This window comes from Oncorhynchus kisutch, linkage group LG27, assembly GCF_002021735.2.
Source record: "Oncorhynchus kisutch isolate 150728-3 linkage group LG27, Okis_V2, whole genome shotgun sequence".
Classification (NCBI taxonomy): domain Eukaryota; kingdom Metazoa; phylum Chordata; class Actinopteri; order Salmoniformes; family Salmonidae; genus Oncorhynchus; species Oncorhynchus kisutch.
In genome coordinates, this window is record NC_034200.2 from 10591930 (window position 1) to 10611809 (window position 19880).

The 19880-nt window shown below is 40.9% G+C and overlaps 1 protein-coding gene, 1 long non-coding RNA gene and 2 other non-coding genes across 5 annotated transcripts; 2 read left to right on the forward strand and 2 right to left on the reverse strand.

The window, feature by feature from the left end:
- Nucleotides 1-772: 772 nt before the first annotated feature.
- On the reverse strand, nt 773-844 carry trnae-cuc (transfer RNA glutamic acid (anticodon CUC)). Its single transcript has one exon. It is a non-coding gene; the product is annotated as a tRNA-Glu (tRNA).
- A 644-nt stretch (nt 845-1488) lies between these two features.
- Nucleotides 1489-1560, reverse strand: trnae-cuc (transfer RNA glutamic acid (anticodon CUC)). The gene has a single exon. It is a non-coding gene; the product is annotated as a tRNA-Glu (tRNA).
- An 816-nt stretch (nt 1561-2376) lies between these two features.
- On the forward strand, nt 2377-12813 carry LOC116357822 (uncharacterized). Its single transcript, XR_004205853.1, has 2 exons — nt 2377-3272; nt 11489-12813. It is a non-coding gene; the product is annotated as an uncharacterized LOC116357822 (long non-coding RNA).
- Nucleotides 12814-13646: 833 nt separating this feature from the next.
- LOC109872356 (caspase-8-like) lies at nt 13647-19809 on the forward strand. Of its 2 annotated transcripts, none has more exons than XM_020463558.2 (6): nt 13647-13930; nt 15016-15365; nt 16360-16394; nt 16718-16823; nt 16999-17464; nt 18611-19809. In XM_020463558.2, the coding sequence occupies exons 2-6, from the start codon at nt 15023-15025 to the stop codon at nt 18774-18776; spliced, it is 1116 nt and encodes a 371-aa protein (XP_020319147.1). In that variant the 5' UTR covers nt 13647-13930; nt 15016-15022; the 3' UTR covers nt 18777-19809. The 2 variants fall into 2 exon arrangements, with proteins under 2 accessions (XP_020319147.1, XP_020319148.1); XM_020463559.2 differs by having other exon boundaries at nt 13747-13876; nt 18611-19787.
- The last annotated feature ends 71 nt before the right edge of the window (nt 19810-19880 follow it).

Here is a 19880-nt window from a genome sequence, read left to right on the forward strand (position 1 = left end):
GAGCCCTGCGGTTGCGGGTGGTGCAGTTGTCGTACCAAGCGGTGATACAGCCCAACAGGATGCTCTCAATTGTGCATCTGTAAAAGTTTGTGAGTGTTTTAAGGTGCCAAGCTAATTTGTTCAGCCTTCTGAGGTTGAATAGGCGCTGTTGTGCCTTCTTCACCACACTGTTTGTGTGGGTGGACCATTTCAGTTTGTCAGTGATGTGTACGCAGAGGAACTTGAAACTTTCCACCTTCTCCACTGCTGTCCCGTCGATGTGGATGGGGGGTGCTCCCTCTGCTGTTTCCTGAAGTCCACGATCAGCTCCTTTGTTTTGTTGACGTTGAGTGAGAGGTTATTTTCCTGGCACCACACACGCCCTCACCTACTCCCTGTAGGCTCTCTCGTCATTGTTGGTAATCAGGCCTACTACTTGACTAAACTTGACAAACAGTTACATGACCTACAGCATAGTCAAGCAAGTTATGCTTCCGATATTTTCAACAGGTTACTGGAAAGCTCACGGCACATCGGCAATAGTCTCAAGCAGCCTTGTACTACTCCGGAGCATCTGCCTCTGTCATCTCAGTGAACCTGATGAAAATCAGTTAACATGGTGACCATCAAAGTTTTTCATTGTTTTTCACCATGTTAACTGTATATATATGTATTTTTTTAAACTATGCAAAATCCTTGGAAACAGAAGTTGAAGGTGGGGAAGCCTATGGGCTTTTGAATACTTCCAAGCAGTCAAAAAACGGTACTTTCGATTGAATGCGTAAAATGGTAATTCCCTGACCGGGAATCGAACCCGGGCCGCGGCGGTGAGAGCGCCGAATCCTAACCACTAGACCACCAGGGAAACTAAATTTCTTCTCCAACAAGTGACATGACATATATTACACGACGTACACATAATGTCCGATTGGTAGGTAGAGCTAGCTAACTTAAAGTACTCGCACTTGGCTTTTACGAGGGAAGAGGGGAGCACACGGTGGCACACGGTGAGCAAATCACTCTGCAGTAGCGGTGTGAGGGTAAAATCACTGGGGAAGCCAATCCATAAAAAAAAAGCGTGTTGTGATTATTGCGTTGTTTGCTCTATAACCTGTTAGCTCATAGGCCAAGCCACCGTGATATATAGGCCTAAGGCCGAGACAATAAGAAGACAGTGTCAGAATACATTCAACGCAACATCTTTCTGGTGAAGTCCACAAAGCATTTTTCATGTAACAAACAGTTACATGACCGACAGCATGGTCAAGCAAATTAATGTATCTGACATTTTCAACAGGGCACCGGAAAGCTCACAGCACTACGGCAATAGTCCAAAGTAGCCCTGTAGTACTTCCGAGCGTCTGCACCTTTGCTCTACCGACTTTGTTAACATGAAGAAAAACAGTTAACATGTCCAGCAAAGTTTTTCATTGTCATTCACAGTTAACAAGGTGAAACACAATGAAAAAGACTTGCAACCAGAGATTGTTCCGTGAGTAAAAACAGTTGTTCCCTGACCGGGAATCGAACCCGGGCCGCGGCGGTGAGAGCGCCGAATCCTAACCACTAGACCACCAGGGAAGCTATAAGCTTACAGGAGAGCAAGCATTGTATTCATATCAAATAGGCTAGGGTCATCGTGTTAACTATGAATGACAAAGCACGAGCGATATCCTATGCTCTTGCTTATGCTGGTGTGTCTGTTTGTGGTAGAAATGTCCTTTAGCAAGTAGCTAGAGATAACATAGGTAGCTAGAGTTTATACACTTAATTGTATTGTTCCATCTATTAATCTAATCTGCTCACTGTGATTAAAATGTATATAATTTATGCTTATTAAATACAAACTTTCCCCTTGATTTTCACAGCAGACAGGGAGTCCAGCTTCAGAAAACTGCCAAATGGAATCCTTGTCTTAAAGGACAGTAAGGATTCCAGGAGTTACAGGACAAAAAACTACTAAAAGAGCATGGAGCAGGGCTGTGTCTCCAGACAAAGTGGTGGACTCAGCCAGGAGGGCTGTACTGCTCAGAGGTGGCAACCCAGCAAGCAGAGCACATTTGCCGGGTCAGCATAAGATGCAGTTTGGCCTTTATAAGGAGCAGACCTTCAAGTGGGTGGTTGAAAGTGTGCTGGGCTGGGTATTTGGTGGCATCGATGCAGGAAGAATCTGCCTCTCAGCCAGCAAGTAGTGATTTAAAAAAACATGCTGCTAATAAAATGGCTTTCAAGAAACACATGTAGCTCTTCCCTGAGGGCTGGGAGGCTATCAGGATTAAGTCCAACATCCAGCCACTGTTATGGGTGTAAAATGGCACAGTGATGCCATCTGTTGGTAAATGTTTATTACTGCAACTCTTGTGTTTTACCGGGGTGCTTGAGATACCCGGATGTGTTGTGATGTACTGAACAAGACTTGTTACTCGCATCAATGCCTCTGTCTCGTCATTTAACGTTCAAACAGCCACCTCCCACCACCGAGCCATGCAAAGACCAGATGACCACTGGTCCCATTTCCCAGAGGTCCTCAACATCCTCACTCAGGTCATTGCTGGTTGGAGAACTACACCCCGTCCAGAATCTCGATAGGACAAGGAAGGTGATTGAAAAGAAGACGGATAACATTTACTAAAGAGATCGATGTTAAGATAGGAACGGTCTTTGGAAGCAATAGCAGGCCATTCAGCTGAACTACAGACGGTTGTCAAGCGTGTGGATGAGGCAGGAGGAAGAATTGCTACTGTGGAAACTTCAACTAGATCAATAAATAAAGGCACTTGAGAAACAGGTGCGCGAAATTGCGGAGCACATTGACGACTTGGATAATCGAGGACGCAGATGCAATATCCGTGTTGTGGGACTCCCGGAAAAGGACACGTTCAGTATACATTTTCGTGGAATGGATCCCTGGCTACCTACAAATTGATACTAAAGCTGATCGTGTGAAGCTGGACAGAGCCCATCGCTCTCAAGAACCGATACACGGCCACAACCAGCGCCCACGGCCAGTGGTTATAGAGTTCCACAACTTCACCCACAAGCAGCGCGTCCTGGATGCGGCCAGACGCATCGGTTCTGACTGTAGTCAAGGTCCAAGGGTCTCATTCTTCAATGATTATCCCACAGCGGTTGTACGAAGACGCATGTCGTTTGATGAGGTGAAGGCTCGACTCAAGATAATGAATATGGACTACGCACGGATGTACCCAGCCACATTGAAGATTATGGTCAACGGATCGCCTAAAAAAACTTTACACACCAGAAGAGGCTGCTGCGTTGATTGACTCTCTCAGGTAAATAACTTTCAGCTGCACCTTCGCAGCATTGGATAACTTTTTTTTATTTGAATCTGATCATGAAGCAGTGATGTGAGTTCTCAAGTGCTCCTGTTCAGCAATATTCGTATGTTTTATCATTTTTCTTGCTAAAGTAACTGCCACTACAGCTCTGACTAGGGTTGTCAACTGTCCCGTATTAGCCGGGATGTCCCTTATATTGGGCTAAATTGGTTTGTCCCGAAAGTGATCTCCCTTGTCCCGTATTTTCATCCAATCACGGTAATAGCGTAAACGCGCCAATTCCGGCAAAGTCATTTCTGTTGTTGTTTTCGGTCGGTTTGGCATATCAAGGAAATATGAATAAACCTGCAAAAAAGAAGACTGTGCAGCTACAACAAACAATGGGAAGTAAAAAAAAATACGTGGGTTAAGGCTGTCAGTGGTGACTCGGCGAAAGCTTTCTGTACTTTATGCCGTTAGGAATTCTCAATTGGCCTTGGAGGGGAGAGTGACCAAACTCGGCATGCATCCACAGAAATGCACAAGGAGGCCAAGCTAGCTAAAGGTGCTAGCAATATCGGCGCATTCTTCGTGACGTTTACCGCGGAAAATTATTATCTGCGAGCTGGTGTATTTCTCAGTTGCCAGTGATGCCTCAAACAAGGGAAATAGAAACATGTTTCCAGTGTGCGTCAGATATTTCTCTGTGTCTGATGGAGTGCAGTGCAAGTTACAGGACTTTTATGAAGACTGTGATGAAACATGTTAGCTAGTGGGGAAACCCCCTTCTGCATCTTTACGTGTTTCATTTTCAGGTTTAGTATAGGTCGGGTTCAGGGTTCATATCGCTTGTTTACACTCGGTGAGATAGAGGAGAGTTCAACACACCATCCCATTTTTACAGTAGGATTCAGTCTGGATATTGGTTGGTCAAAGTGCAATAGCAGGTAACAGACTGAGTGAATGAACATTAGAGGGATCCATAACCCCATTAATTATTTCCCCCCCCCACCTTTATTTAACCAGGTAGGATAGTTGAGAACAAGTTCTCATTTACAACTGCGACCTGGCCAAGATAAAGCAAAGCAGTTCGACACATACAACAGAGTTACACATGGAATAAACAAACATACAATCAATAATACAGTAGAAAAGTCTATATACAGCATGTGCAAATGAGGTAGTATAAGGGAGGTAGGGCAATAAATAGGCCATAGTGGCGAAGTAATTACAATATAGCAATTAAACACTGGAATGGTAGAATGTGCAGAAGATGAATGTGCAAGTAGAGATACTGGGGTGCAAAGGAGCAAGATAAATTAATAAATACAGTATGGGGATGAGGTAGATTGGATGGGCTATTTACAGACGAGCTATGTACAGTGATCTGTGAGCTGCTCTGACAGCTGGTGCTTAAAGCTAGTGAGGGAGGTAAGAGTCTCCAGCTTTAGTGATTTTTGCAGTTCGTTCCAGTCATTGGCAGCAGAGAACTGGAAGGAGAGGTGTCCGAAGGAAGAATTGGCTTTGGGGGTGACCAGTGAGATATACCTGCTGGAGCGCGTGCTATGGATAGGTGCTGCTATGGTGACCAGTGAGTTGAGATAAGTCGGGGCTTTACCTAGCAGAGACTTGTAGATGACCTGGAGCCAGTGAGTTTGGCGACGAGTATGAAGCGAGGGCCAACCAACGAGAGCATACAGGTAGCAGTGGTGGGTAGTATATGAGGCTTTGGTGACAAAACTGATGGCACTGTGGGAGACTGCATCCAATTTGTTGAGTATAGCGTTGGAGGCCATGTGTAACTCTTGTGTTGTTTGTGTCGCACTGCTTTGCGTTATCTTGGTCAGGTCACAGTTGTAAATGAGAACCTGTTCTCAACTATCCTACCTGGTTAAATAAAGGTAAAATAAAAAAAAATGGAATAAACAAACATACAGTCAATAACTCAATAGAAAAAAAAGTCTATATTCAGTGTGTGCAAATGAGGTGAGGTAAGGAAATAAGTAGGCCATAGTGGCGAAATAATTAGATTTTAGCAATTTAAACACTGGAGTGATAAATGTGCAAGTAGAGATACTGGGGTGCAAAGTAGCAAAAATAAATAACAGTATGGGGCTGAGGTAGTTGGATGGGCCAGTGGGTTTGGCAATGAATTTGAAGCGAAGGCCGTCCAATGAGAGCATACAGGTCGCAGTGGTTGGTAGTATATGGGGCTTTGGTTACAAAACGGATGGCACTGTGATAGACTGCATCCAATTTGCTGAGTAGAGTGTTGGAGGCTATTTTGTAAATGACATCGCCGAAGTCAAGGATCGGTAGGATAGTCAGTATTATGAGGGTATGTTTGGCAGCATGAGTGAAGGATGCTTTTTTGCACAATGAGAAGCTGATTCTAGATTTAATTTTGGATTGGAGATGCTTAATGTGAGTTTGGAAGGATAGTTTACATTCTAACCAGACACCTAGTATATGTGGACATCTACAAATGCCTAAGTCAGAACTAACCAGAGTAGTGATGCTGGACGGGCGGGTGCTGGTAGCGATCGGTTGAAGAGCATGCATTTAGTTATACTTGCATTTAAGAGCAGTTGGAGGCCATGGAAGAGGAGTTGTATGGCGTTGAAGCTCGTCTGGAGGTTAGTTAACACAGTGTCCAAAGAAGGGCCAGAGGTATACAGAATGGTATTGTCTGCGTAGAGGTGGATCAGAGAATCACCAGCAGCAAGAGCGACATACAGAGAAAAGAGTTGGCCCGAGAATTGAACCCTATGGCACCCCCATAGACTGCCAGAGGTACGGACAACAGGCCCTCCGATTTGGTACACTGAACTCTGTCTTAAGAAGTAGTTGATGATCCAGGCTAGGCAGTCATTTGAGACACCAAGGCTGTTGAGTCTACCGATAAGAATGTGGTGATTGAGAGAGTCGAAAGCTTTGGCCAGGTCTATGTATACAGCTGCACAGTATTGTCTCTTATCGATGGAGGTTATATCGTTTTGGAACTTGAGCGTGGCTGAGGTGCACCCATGACCAGCTCAGAAACCAGATTGCATAGTGGAGACGGTATGGTGGGATTCTAAATGGTCTGTGATCTGTTTGTTAACTTGGCTTTCGAAGACCTTAGAAAGGCAGGGTAGGATAGATGTAGGTCTGTAGCAGTTTGGGTCTAGAGTGTCTCCCCCTTTGAAGAGGGGGATGACCGCGGCAGCTTTCCAATCTTTGGGGATCTCAGACGTTACGAAAGAGAGGTTGAACAGGCTAGTAATAGAGGTTGCAACAATTGTGGCAGATAATTTTAGAAAGAGATGGTCTAGATTTTCTAGCCCAGAAGAAGTCTGTTGTAGCCCCCTCATGCGGTTACATCGGCAGACCAGTCGTGATGGATCAGCAGGGGTCCGTGTAGTAAAAGGGTCCAAGCCAATTGGCAAAATAGGTAAAATAGGTATAGTAGCCCAAAAAATTGGCTGATGGACCTCTTCAGCTAACATTCTGGTATGCTCTTGACAGGTAGCGGGCCGTGGCTAGCAGGCTAGCAGATGGGCATTCAGGGGACGTCGCGACGGAGGAGCCTTTTGGAAACCCACCTCGGGCGGATTATGTCTGTAGTCCAGTCATGATGGATCGGCAGTAAAAGGGGTCCAGGCCAATTGGCAAAATAGGTATTGTAGCACAATGAGTGGCTGATGGACCTCTTCAGCTAGCTGGGAGATGGGCCTAGCATAGGCTAGCTCCAGGCTAATTGATGCTTTCTTCGGGACAGAGACGTTAGCCAGAAGAAGCCAATCGGATAGCAGCTAGCTAGCTGGGATGATTCAGGTGAAGAGGTTCACAGCTTGCGGTAGGAATCCATGGATATGGAGAAAAATAAGTCCGATAAGCTCTGGGTTGAATCTGCGCTGTGCAGACTGGCAGGAGTTGTCCGGACTAAAGGTTAGCTGATGACCGCTAGCAGTGGCTAGCTGACTACTAGCTAGTAGCTAGTTAGCTGGCTAGCTTCTGTTGAGGGTTCTGGTTATAAAGTAAATAAAATAGCAGATCTATACCACATTGGGTGAGGTGGGTTGCAGGAGAGTATGTTGAAGTTGGGGTTAAGAAAAATATTTTAAAATTGAATGCGAAGAAAAAAGATATATGAAGATATATACACGGAACATGACAAGACGAAGACAAAAGACTAATGATTGCTACGGCATCTTGGATGGTAAGGAGCATCTGAAATTGCAACAAGGGGGGTTTGGCCAAGTGTTTTTCTCATCCTTTACATCCAGAAGTAGGGGTGTAGCAATTCCTGGGAAAAATAACCTACCACTTAGTGTTGAATTGTATGAAATATACATTTGGTTGTTTTGTTATAATTAATGGTACTTTACACGGGCAGAACATTTCCATAATGAATATTTACTTCCCCCCCCCCTGCCCACCCTCCTTGATTTCCTCACTAAAGTATTTCTAGACATTTCAGAATTAAACTCAGACATTGCAGTAGTTGGAGGAGATTTTAATTGTTTTTTGAACCCCCTTATTGACAAGTTTCGCAGCGGTATAGCTTCACTCTCTCCTCAAACTAGGTCACTTAAAGCTATTTGTGATAATCTGGGGTATGCTGATGTTTGGAGAACCTTTCATCCCTTCAACAGAGAGTTCACTTTTTTCTCTGCACCTCATGGATGTCAGACTAGAATAGATGAATGTTTTTATGCCCAGGATGTCTTTGCAGTCTGTTTTATCCGCTAGGATAGGAAGCATAGTCATATCAGATCATGCGGAGGTCATCCTGGACATAAAACTCAATGGGGCATCCAATCTGTCAAGACCTTGGAGGTTGAATACAACCATTCTTAAAGACCATACATTCACATCATATTTTTATTGCAGAGTTTAAACCATTTTTCTCTATTAACTCACAACAGAACCCCTCGCTTCTTTGGGAAACCTGTAAAGCGTACGCCAGGGGTCTGATTATGTCATACACAGCCACTGAGGTGGAAAATGCATGAAAAGCAAAAACATTAGAGGGTGAATTAGGTACTAAAGAGGACTACATTAAAACTCCCACTCCTGCCCTATTAAAGGAAATATCAGTCCTTAGATCAACGTTGGACTCTCTCCTAACACAGGACGCTGAAAAGAAGATGAGGTTTGTCAGGCAAGAGCTATATGAACATGGCGATAAACCAGGAAAGTACTTGGCGTACCTAGCTAAAAAGAGAGCTGACTCACAGTCAATTGCTACTAATTACTGAGTCTGATGGCAATCATTTATCTGAAAAATAAATTGATAAATGAACAGAGGTCTCTCCTTAATGCACCTATTACCGATAATAGGTGCATTAAAGCTTTCTAAAGTTCTAGCCACAAGATTAGAGGACTCACTGCCACTAATTGTGAAAGGAGACCAAACTGGCTTCATTAAGGGCCGTAAGTTATGTAACAATGTCAGGCAGCTTCTTAATGTTATTCAAGCCTACCAACGAAGTGCTATGGATGGTCTTGCGCTCTCCCTAGATGCTGAGAAAGCATTTGACCGTGTGGAGTGGTCTTACCTATTATTTGCTCTGACTAAATTGGGTCTAGGGGACAACTTTATAAAATAGGTCAAAGTTTTCTCAGGCTGCTGTCCTTACTAATGGTCTAAGGTCAAATAGATTCTCTATACACAGCGGTACCCGACAGGGCTGTCCTTTGTCCCCTCTCCTATTTGCACTCGTTACGGATCCACTGGCCGAGGCCATCAGGGTAAAGCCTGCTATACAGGGGCTGCTCATTGGTGAGGTTCACCATAAAATAAACTTGTATGCTGATGATGTCCTGATATTCATCTCTAGTCCCGAGACTTCAATTACATCTCTTCTTAATATTAATGAATTATTCATTGAAATCTCAGGCTACAAGATTAACTTAACTAAATTAGAGGCTATGCCACTTGGTAACCTTCATTCTGTACCTAATACTTCTCCACCCTTTCCTTTTAAATGGCCTTCCTCAGGTTTCAAGTATCTGGGTATATTTGTAACTCCTAAATTCCAACAAATGTACAAAGCTAATTTTATTTCCTTGTTTGATACAATAACACAGGATCTGGAGTGCTTCAACTCGCTTCCTATTTCATGGTTGGGTAGAATATCCCTTTTGAAAATGAACATTGGACCCAGTTTCTTTACTGTTAGGTAGGCCACCATCAGAATGGGTAAGACAACGTGGTTAATTAACAGTATTTTATTATTCATAAACAACTGTGTATAGTGTTCATTTGTGTTAAGATAATTATGTTCTCAATGTTCATAAACTGAACTTCAATTAAACTACTCGGTCTGCTACCAAGAATTTGTAAGATTCTTGTTGAAATGAAACAGAGGCCAGTCTACAATAGTCAGCCACTTTTATTTACGAGAGCTCTGCTTATCATTTCCTGTACATTGGTTTATATAACTCCTATTTCGTCATAAATGTCCCTCTTCTCAGACAATGACAATGTAGTCTACAAGATTTCTCCTACACATACATACATTGTTTATCACATCCTACAACATGTGGCACAATCTACTGCAAGCCCAACGGTTTCTCCCCTCTGTGTGGGGAGACTTCCTTCCCTGTTATCAGTTTCACAGAGGTCACAAGTTGTCTGCCACAGTTTCTCTTCTCTTATGGACAAACATCATTATACAGAGACAGGGTACAATTCTGTTAGTTATAGTTCTACGTTAAATGTATACATAATTTAGTCATTATTCATACAATTCATAACAATTTGACACTTCATAGATTTGAGAATCACCCATTTAAACTACATTCCTGACTTTGTGGTTCAGTCCAATGGGTAGAACACTTGAGAAATTAAAGGAGAGCCGCACACTCTAGGAGCTCAGATGCAATCATTTTAATAACCAACGTCGCCTCTAGATCATTCTGCTTAGCCCTGTTGCTTGGTTTATATAACGGCGGGTAGCCTAGTGGTTAGAGCGTTGGACCAATAACCGAAAGGTTGCTAGATCGAATATCCGAGCTGACAAGGTAAAACTCTGTCGCTCTGCCCCTGAACAAGGCAATTAACCCACTGTTCCTAGGCCGTCATTGTAAATAAGATGTTTTTTTTCTTAACCTCTAGCGACGAGCAGTCCCGTATCCGGGATCGTAATTATAGCCTCAAGCTCATTACCATAACGCAACGTTAACTATTCATGAAAATCGCAAATGAAATGAAATAAATATATTGGCTCTCAAGCTTAGCCTTTTGTTAACAACACTGTCATCTCAGATTTTCAAAATATGCTTTTCAACCATAGCATTTGTGTATTTGTGTAAGAGTATTGATAGCTAGCATAGCATTAAGCCTAGCATTCAGCAGGCAACATTTTCACAAAAACAAGAAAAGCATTCAAATAAAATCATTTACCTTTGAAGAACTTCGGATGTTTTCAATGACGAGACTCTCAGTTAGATAGCAAATGTTCAGTTTTTCCCAAAATATTATTTGTGTAGGAGAAATCGCTCCGTTTTGTTCATCACGTTTGGCTAAGAAAACCCCCCGAAAATTCAGTCATTATAACGCCAAACTTTTTTTCCAAAATAACTCCATAATATCGACAGAAACATGGCAAACGTTGTTTAGAATCAATCCTCAAGGTGTTTTCACATATCTATTCGATGATATATCATTCGTGGAAGTTTGGTTTCTCCTCTGAACCACATGGAAAAATGCATGCAGCTGGAGATTACGCAATAATTTTGACGGGGGACACCAATCGGACACCTGGTAAATGTAGTCTCTTACGGTCAATCTTCCAATGATATGCCTACAAATACGTCACAATGCTGCAGACACCTTGGGGAAACGACAGAAAGTGTAGGCTCATTCCTTGCGCATTCACAGCCATATAAGGAGACATTGAAACAAAGCGCATTCAAAATCTGGGGCATTTCCTGTTTGAAATTTCATCTTGGTTTCGCCTGTAGCATCAGTTCTGTGGCACTCACAGATAATATCTTTGCAGATTTGGAAACGTCAGAGTGTTTTCTTTCCAAAGCTGTCAATTATATGCATAGTCGAGCATCTTTTTGTGACAAAATATCTTGTTTAAAACGGGAACGTTTTTCATCCCAAAATTTTAATAGCGCCCCCTAATGCATAACTGGTTAACTGACTTGCCTAGTTAAATAAAAATATGGATGGGGATGGATTCACGTAGGCTCATAACGGCATGATTTCTATTGTCATCTTCCTTGTATTTCAGGAATGGATGACATCAAGGACCACCTGGAAGAACCCTTGCTGCAGCTAGGTGATGGCACCAGTTCATCAGATGAGGATTTCTTCTCTGCATTGAAAACGTCTCAAGCACAGGAAAGCTCCACGGATACCAGCTGGACGGATACCTGGCCTGTTCAGCTGATCGTATGGAGTTGCTCAAGTCTTTCCCGGCAGTCTGTAAGCTGTCTCTGAGGTTAAACACACCCATACCTGCATCAGCTTCCTGTGGAAGGCTGTTCAGCATTGCAGGACTTGTTTTCAGCCCCCGGAGAGCAAGGCTGTATTCCAGAAACTTTGAAAACTAGCTTTCACTGAAGATGAACCATAAATTCTTCAACTTCAAGTAATGACAGCTTAACGCTAGCAAGCCCAAGGACACGGATGCCTTATGCATTTTTGTTAACTTGTGAAATTTAAACCTAAATTATAGGTGTCCTTGTTACAAAGTTATGACCTGACACTGATTTCTAATACAGTTCCATCAGTGGTGATGTCCTCATATTCCTACAGTGAAGTTGTGTGTACTTTTGATGAGCTGTTCTAAAGCAATGTAAGTGCTTACGTGTACTGGCTATATTCCTTAATTATTAAGGCATAATTCTGTTTTGTCTGTAAGAGATGTATTTTGAAGTGTTGCCTATTTGACAATCCACTTTTTTTTTTTACGGAGCTCTAAATAAAAGGTCTGGTTGTTTTGCTTTTTAGATTTACGGCTCTTACATTTCATACTTTTACTTTTGATACTTATGTACATCCACCACTGCTTAATATAAGGAATTGAATGTATAACTTTTACTTTGTACTTTTACTCAAGTATGATAATTGTTACTTTTTACACCACTGTACTTAAGTACATTTAAAACCAGATACTTTTTGACTTATACTCAAGTAGTATTTTACTTGGTGACTTGGTCACTTTTACTTGAGTAATTTTCTATTAAGGTATCTTTATGTTTTACTCAAGACAATTGAGTACGTTTTCCACCCCTGCCAGCAACAAGGCACACTTGTTGGGTCAGCACAATATGCAGTTTAGCCTTGGCTTTAGAGGAAGCAGACCTGTGCTGGGTTAAAAAATTTTTTTAAATAATGTTTTATTCAAAATGCAGATCAACAATTTACATTCTTACAACATACAAAACAGATGCAGGTATTAACGAGAAAATACTGAAACAAATAAACAATTCTTAGTGCAATTGTAATCACTCTGAAAAAAAATGTTATTGTAATGATTTAGGAAAAGGTTATTTTGTTATTGACCAAATACTTATTTTCCATAATTTGCAAATAAATTAATTGAAAATCCTACAATGTGATTTTCTGGATTTTTTTTCTTCTCATTTTGTCTGTCATAGTTGAAGTGTACCTATGATGAAAATTACAGGCCTCTCATCTTTTTAAGTGGGAGAACTTGCACAATTGGTGGCTGACTAAATACTTTTTTTCCCCACTAAGTAATTTGCAAGGTTTTCCCAAAATTCAGAAACAAATTTACATTCAAAGAATAAGTGAGACAAATTCTCACCTTTTTCACAGAAAACACATATCAATTGCCACAAATTTGGGTATCATAGAATTACATGGATATATCTTATGTAAAATTTTGAAGTGCACTTTGTTTGGTATACAATATTTGTAAGGCCTTAACCATGTATTTTTCCAGATAACATCAGGAATAAGCATGTTCCAGAAAAACTTTCCTCTCTGTGTAAGTTTGTTTTGTGAATTAAGAATATGTCTTATATATTTATTACAACAAGATTTCTCAAGTAAGCCCACACCTTCCAATCTGAGTTCTGGATAAACTTTGTGATCATTACCAAAGCTAAGATGAGTTTTCATCGGTGTAGTTAGACCACTGGGAATGGCTTTGATCACAGAAATAAACTCCGAAAGGTATTGGAAACTTTCAATTTTAAAAATTGTTCATATGTGACAACATTACCCTTGTTGTCGAAAACATCAAGAGCAAAGTCAATATTCCTCTCATGCCAGCTGGGGTAGAACAATGACTTCCTTACAGTTATTTATTTATTTTACCTTCAGTTAAGAACAAATTCTTATTTTCAATGACTGGCCTAGGAACAGTGGGTTAATGGCCTGTTCAGGGGCAGAACGACAGATTTGTATCTTGTCAATTTGGGAATTTGAATTTGCAACCTTCCGGTTACTAGTCCATGTCTGAATTATTCCACAAAAGAGCTTTATGTGGGGAAAAATTGTGCAGGAAACATATTTTCCAGGCCATTAAAGCTTGTTTCTAGACCTGTGCTGGGATCTGGTGGCATCCGTGAAGATTGACTCAAAAAAACATGCTGCCAATCAGATGACTTTGAAGGAGTTGGAGCATTGAGGAGGAAGTGCAGCCAGCGTAAGCGAACACTGAATTATTTCAATCGGCGAGCGAATCACTTTAGTCGTACAGGTAAATCGTAGCTATTACTATTAGCTATCAAACCGTTGTTAATATATCTTGATAACCACATCGGCAAAATATGCTCATTGATAGTTGACACGAAAGTAACTAGCTAGGCAGCTAACGTTACTCATGCTTAACTTGCGCGTTACTGTAATATTAGCTACTTTTACACTAAACCTATTAACGTTAGCTACCATAGCTATCAAATAGTTTCTAAACCTACTAAATCATCTTTGGTATTACTGGGCAGTGGTGGATAATTATCTTAAAAGTAAAGATACCTTAAAAGAAAATTACTCAATTGAAAGTGAAAGTCACCCAGTAAAATACTACTTGAGTAACAATTAAAAGTGAAAGTATTTGGTTTTAAATATGCGTAAGTATCAAAAGTAAATGTAATCGCTAAAATATACTTAATGTATCAAAATGTCAAATTCAAGTATAAATATTTTCAAATTCCTTATATTAAGCAAACCAGACGGCACCATTTTTTTATGGACAGCCAGGGGCAAACTTCAACACTCAAAACATAATTTACAAGTGAAGCATATATGTTTAGTGAGCCCGCCATATTGGAGGCAGTAGGGATGACCAGGGATGTTCTCTTGATAAGTGTGTGAATTGGACTATTTCGGGGGGCACACAAGATGGCGGCATGAGAGGGTGTAACATTACTAGCTGAGGAACAATTTTAGGGTTTTCTCACAGCTAAAATCAAAGAGAGCGCAGATGACATCATGGATTTTGGTGGAAAAGAACACTATCAGTATCGTACTATTAATGTTGTTTTTGGATGAATGCCCAATTTTTTAAATATTTTACCAGGCAAGTCAGTTAAGAACAAATTCTTATGTTTTACAGTGGCGGGAAGTGGCCAAAGATAAGAGCTAGATATTTATTTATTTTTACTTCGTGGCTTCAACGAGAGGGGGCAGTCGTTCTCCCCTGCACAGGCTAGCTATAACTTGTATCAGTCAATGCATTTTGAATGTGACCCATTCTTGGAATTTCAAAAAACTTATTAGGAACAGGGTAGGTTTTATTCCTGTTTAAAATATTTGAGATCATGAACAATCTTTCTCTCTCTTAAGGTCCACCATGCAGACGTTGAGAGAGAATAAGACTTTGATTACAGAGATCCTGTCTGCGGATCCTGAGTTCATCCTTCAGCATGTGCAGCAGGCGAAGATAGTGAACCAGCGTGAATACAACAACCTAAACGTCACTGGTCATCCCCCAGAGACCATCATCATCAATCTTCTGGATAAAGTGATGAACAAAGGAACGGAAAAATGCCTCGACTTTGTGACCCTGCTGCAGCAACCAAATATCATAGATACCTACTCTAGAATGGAGGAAGTATTCAGCAACAACCTCACAGCACCCAGTGACCACACCTTCAGCACAGGAACCAGAGGCCCATACACAACCTCCAGTACAGGTACTGCACACTACCAAAAGTCTTTCATTGTTCACTGGCACATCTACCAGTAGACTCTACACTGCATGTCAATTTACAGATCAATCGACATACATTAGCAACGATCATCAAAATTGTTATAAGATTTTAAAACAGTTATCATAAATGCAACAGTTGGACAATGAGTGAAGATACTCCAAACTTTTAGAATTGTTAAAAACCCACCAGATATTAACTGAATAATAGCACATCAAACATTTGACTTTTTATGGATTTGGGTGGGAATTCAGGTATTACATTTGTTGTAAAATGTCCATTTTTTTCTTAGGATGCACTCATATATACATGTTCCATTTATTTTTTGTAAGATTTTATTTAGGTTAGACAATAGAAAATTGACATAGACAAAAGACAACTTAACATTTCACAGACATGGCTCCATTAAACTAGACATGACGTTGGCTGGGACTTAATGCCCAACCTTCGACATAAAGAAGAAGAAGAAGAAAGACAAAAACACCAACTCAGACGTACATACATTTCAACAAACATTAATGACATCGTACTTGCTCAGACCTATATGTTCCCACCATATCCATACCCATCTTGTTTGTTCTCATAGTCTTTAAAAAAAAAACCGTTTTAATCCTTTGGATATTTCTAGTGCTTGTAATACTTTATGCCATATATTTTGAAATTGTGCTAATTTGTTTCTCTCTGTTACCAATCTTTTTGGAAATATCTCAATAAGAATGCATTTGATGCTCCCACTGTCTTAACGATGGGAGGATTATTTGATTTCCATTTTTTTAAAGTAAATTTTTCAAAGGATAAAGCATTAACAACTTCGAGAAAATGAAAGATTCTACAAGAACCAATATCACTCCCTAAAAATACACCCCTGTGGAACAATCCTTCCTGTACAATAACATGCTGTACTGTCAGTTAGCGTTGATCTGCTTACTCATATTGTCTGTAGTAAGAGACACTAACACATGCTAACGGATTTTTCCAGATACTACTGGCCAGGCGGTTGGAATGAGCAGTGAGGTAATTGCAGCAATCCCATATGCTTTCATTCTTAGCAGAAACAAAACCTAACAAATCATCACAACTACACAAAACTAAACTGCTCGAAACACAACATTCACAATACTACTCACAACCCAACTGAGCACCTCAGACCACCACCAAGTCCAGTCAAGCCAATGAATAAAACATATTTTTCTTTTTGCACTACAAAACATACACAAGGAACACAGAGTTTTAACCTGTGTACACAGCTCTGAGTTAAGTAAGTGTTTGTCTCCTGACTGCGCAGTGTGTGTATGCATTTTTCTGCTTAATCCCATGGCTTTTCTCTGTGTTTCCAGGTCTGTCAATACCGAATGACCAGCCTGCCACGTGGTCATTGTTTAATCATCAACAATGTGCACTTTATTCAAATGGGGGAAAGAAGGGGATCAGACAAAGATGCTGGTAAATGTAACCAATGTGTTAAACAGTTCTAACATATTTGTTCCATATTGTTGTTGCATGAACATTGATCTTGTTCCTCTTGCCTTAAAACATCCTGCTATTGTAAAAGGGACATATTTATGTGGCTTGGTTTAGTGTTTGTCTTGAAATTGTTTTGTGTGTGCTTTTCCTGTAGAGGTTCTGAAGGATGTGTTCCAGTGGCTCGGTTTTAAGGTGACTGTACTCCTAGACCAGACAGCAGTGCAGGCCCGCGAGGAATTGAAGAGGTTTGGTGACGAGACGCATGGTGACGCCTTTGTCTGCTGCGTACTGAGTCATGGTGGCAAAGGAGTTATCTATGGCACAGACGACGAACCCATCTCCACCAATGACCTCTTCTCACCCTTCAAAGGCACCAACTGCTCCACCCTCATTGGCAAGCCCAAGGCCTTCTTCATCCAGGCATGTAGGGGGAAAGATACCCAAGATAGAGTGCAGTTGGAGGCAGACGAAAATCCAGGTCACCAGATCTACATTCCAGCTGATGCCGATTTCCTGTTTGCCATGGCCACTGTCGAAGACTACTACTCGTTCAGAATCCCAACCAGTGGGTCCTGGTTCATCCAGACTCTGTGCAAACAGCTCAAACAGGGCTGTCCCAGGTGAAGCCTGATTTAATATGTGCTCTAGAGCACCAAATCTGGTGGGTCGCGTCAGGAGGTTTTGAATGGCTCGAGGTTATTTATACATTTTTTATGAAAAAAATACTACAGTCTGAACTTTAAACCAGGTTAAAAAGTGTGTAGAGATTATGAGCTTACTTTAAAAAAAATATAATTTAAAGTGGCAATACCTCACTTTTTGGGGGACCTGACCAAATTCACATAGAAATATGAGTTATAGATCTACCATTCTACTTGAAAGCAAGTATAAAGCAGTAGATCTGTTCTATGTGCGCTATTTCTATGCTTCCCGGTCTTCATTTTTTTTGTTAGGTCTTTTACTTTCGGTTCTGTACACAATCTTCAAATACATGAAACAACAATAATATAGATATAAAATATATTTCAGTGGTTTAGATGGTGCAATGATTCTCTATCTTATTTTGTCACAAACTGAAATGAGGCTAACTATGAGGTTTAGCAACCAGGAAATGGAGCGATTTCTGCATAGTTTATTTGTAATCTCTGAAAATGTTTTCTTCATCACAGTATTTTCAATATAAAGCTATTAGCAGCGCTATTTTGGTTGATTTTTGTGGTCTCAAACTAGTGAGTTTATTAACATTCTTAAAGAATATGGGCAAAATGTTATTATTGACAATGAAAGAGGTGGGAATGTTTTTCCCTATAATTGTAACATTTACTATCAATATAGCATTGAAATAGTTTTCCAGGTTGTATTTTAGAGATGTATTTTTCGCAATTTCTGTCCTGAGGCCAAACCATTTGAAAAAACAATGCTCTGGAGGAGGCATAAATATTCTTACATGGTAATGACCTAACAAAGCAGATGTTTAGTAGGAAAGAGCTGACAATGCAAAACTGACCATATTCTACAGAATAACAGTGTTATTCGGAACTCCAGTCTACACACTGTCAGGTGTAAACCAGGGACTTGTCTAGATAAAGGCTAGAACAATATTACCATCAAATCTATTAGCTCACCGTGAGTAAGTCCCCTGACTAATCAGAAACTAATGCATTGCTGGCGACGAGAACTGTATATTTTATGGACGCTGTGTGCTGTCTTTACTGGGTGTTAATGTCTTCGTTGTCTGGTATGCGTGTGTCTCCTGCTCTCTCTAGAGGTGATGACATCCTGACCATCCTAACACAGGTCAATAGAGACGTGAGCCAGATGGATGACCGATACCGGGATAAGAAGTCCGGGGAATACAAGCGGGCCAAGCAGATGCCCGAGCCCAAGTACACGCTGACGAAGAGGCTGGTGTTCACAGTGCCGCCCCAATGAGACGACGCCAGAGAAAGTGAGACATATCACAGGCCATTTTTTTTATGGTAGGGTAAGAGAGACAGTTCTTATTGGGCAGTTTCCCATTGAAAAAAATCCTGACTGTTTAGGTGGGCGTTCTTTCTCACGTGAGCGTGCCAGAGATTACCGAGGAACTGTTGGCTCACGCGGGAAAGCATGTGCACACGGGTGACAGGAACCTTGACAATTTTTTTCAATGGTAAACAGCCTTTATTAGACATCTTCATTATCCACCATCTTTGACGATACGCTATGACCCAACAACTTCAAGACCCAGAGGTCACTTCCTCCTGTTGTCGTGGTCACTGTGGTGTTTTACATTTATGTTTTGAGCTGATCTGCTGCTTGCTGTTGAAATGAAATGTTATGCCTTGTTTTAATATTTTTTCATTTTATAGTGGGGGGGTGGTTTCGTGCTCGTGGGAATGTTGCGTTCACGTGCTAGTCGGAACTGGTGGTGAGCTAGCTAACATTGCTAATAATAATAAATTCGCTAGCTTGCTTAACAAATTGGCTACATTCTCCATCTTGGTAAGGTTGTAATTGTCCAACACAGATTTGTCGTCATCTTCTGGTTCAAAAGGTAAAACGTCAGTGGCGATACATCACAATTTGGCAACAAGATTTTCTGAGTTTGCCACTTGGAGTGTTGGTTAAATTAAATTTCCCCACTGGGAACTAGGAGCTTCCAATCGCACGTGAACGCAACTCCAGCAGATAGACCAAAAGTCCAGGGTTCATTGCTGCATCTCCATCAAGTTAACTAGGCTCGATTTAACCAAACTAATAATGTATTTGATATGTGAAGAGTTCAGGATCACCATTCTTTGTAAACAAGTGGATTCTCATAGCAAGAACAAAGTAAATCGATAAACACATTGCTTAAGCTTCACTTTATTGCATGTTGTGATTTGATCTTCTTTCCTAATTTGGGTTATTTTTTTACAATCATGTTCTTACCTGCCTTTCACCTTAACATATTTTATACCTGGAAATAAATATTTTAATCGAAGCTTGGTTGCTGAAGTCTTATTAAATCACATTCTCCTCAGAATTAGAGACATCTTGTTGAGCTTTAAAAAT

What these genes read in the sequence shown, in the direction of transcription:
- LOC109872356 (XM_020463558.2), top strand. Translation starts at nt 15,023, where the DNA reads ATGCAGACGTTGAGAGAGAATAAGACTTTGATTACAGAGATCCTGTCT. An exon ending in ATACACAACCTCCAGTACAG is followed by an intron (nt 15,366 to 16,359) that starts GTACTGCACACT and finishes GGATTTTTCCAG; the next exon opens with ATACTACTGGCCAGGCGGTT. An exon ending in CGGTTGGAATGAGCAGTGAG is followed by an intron (nt 16,395 to 16,717) that starts GTAATTGCAGCA and finishes CTGTGTTTCCAG; the next exon opens with GTCTGTCAATACCGAATGAC.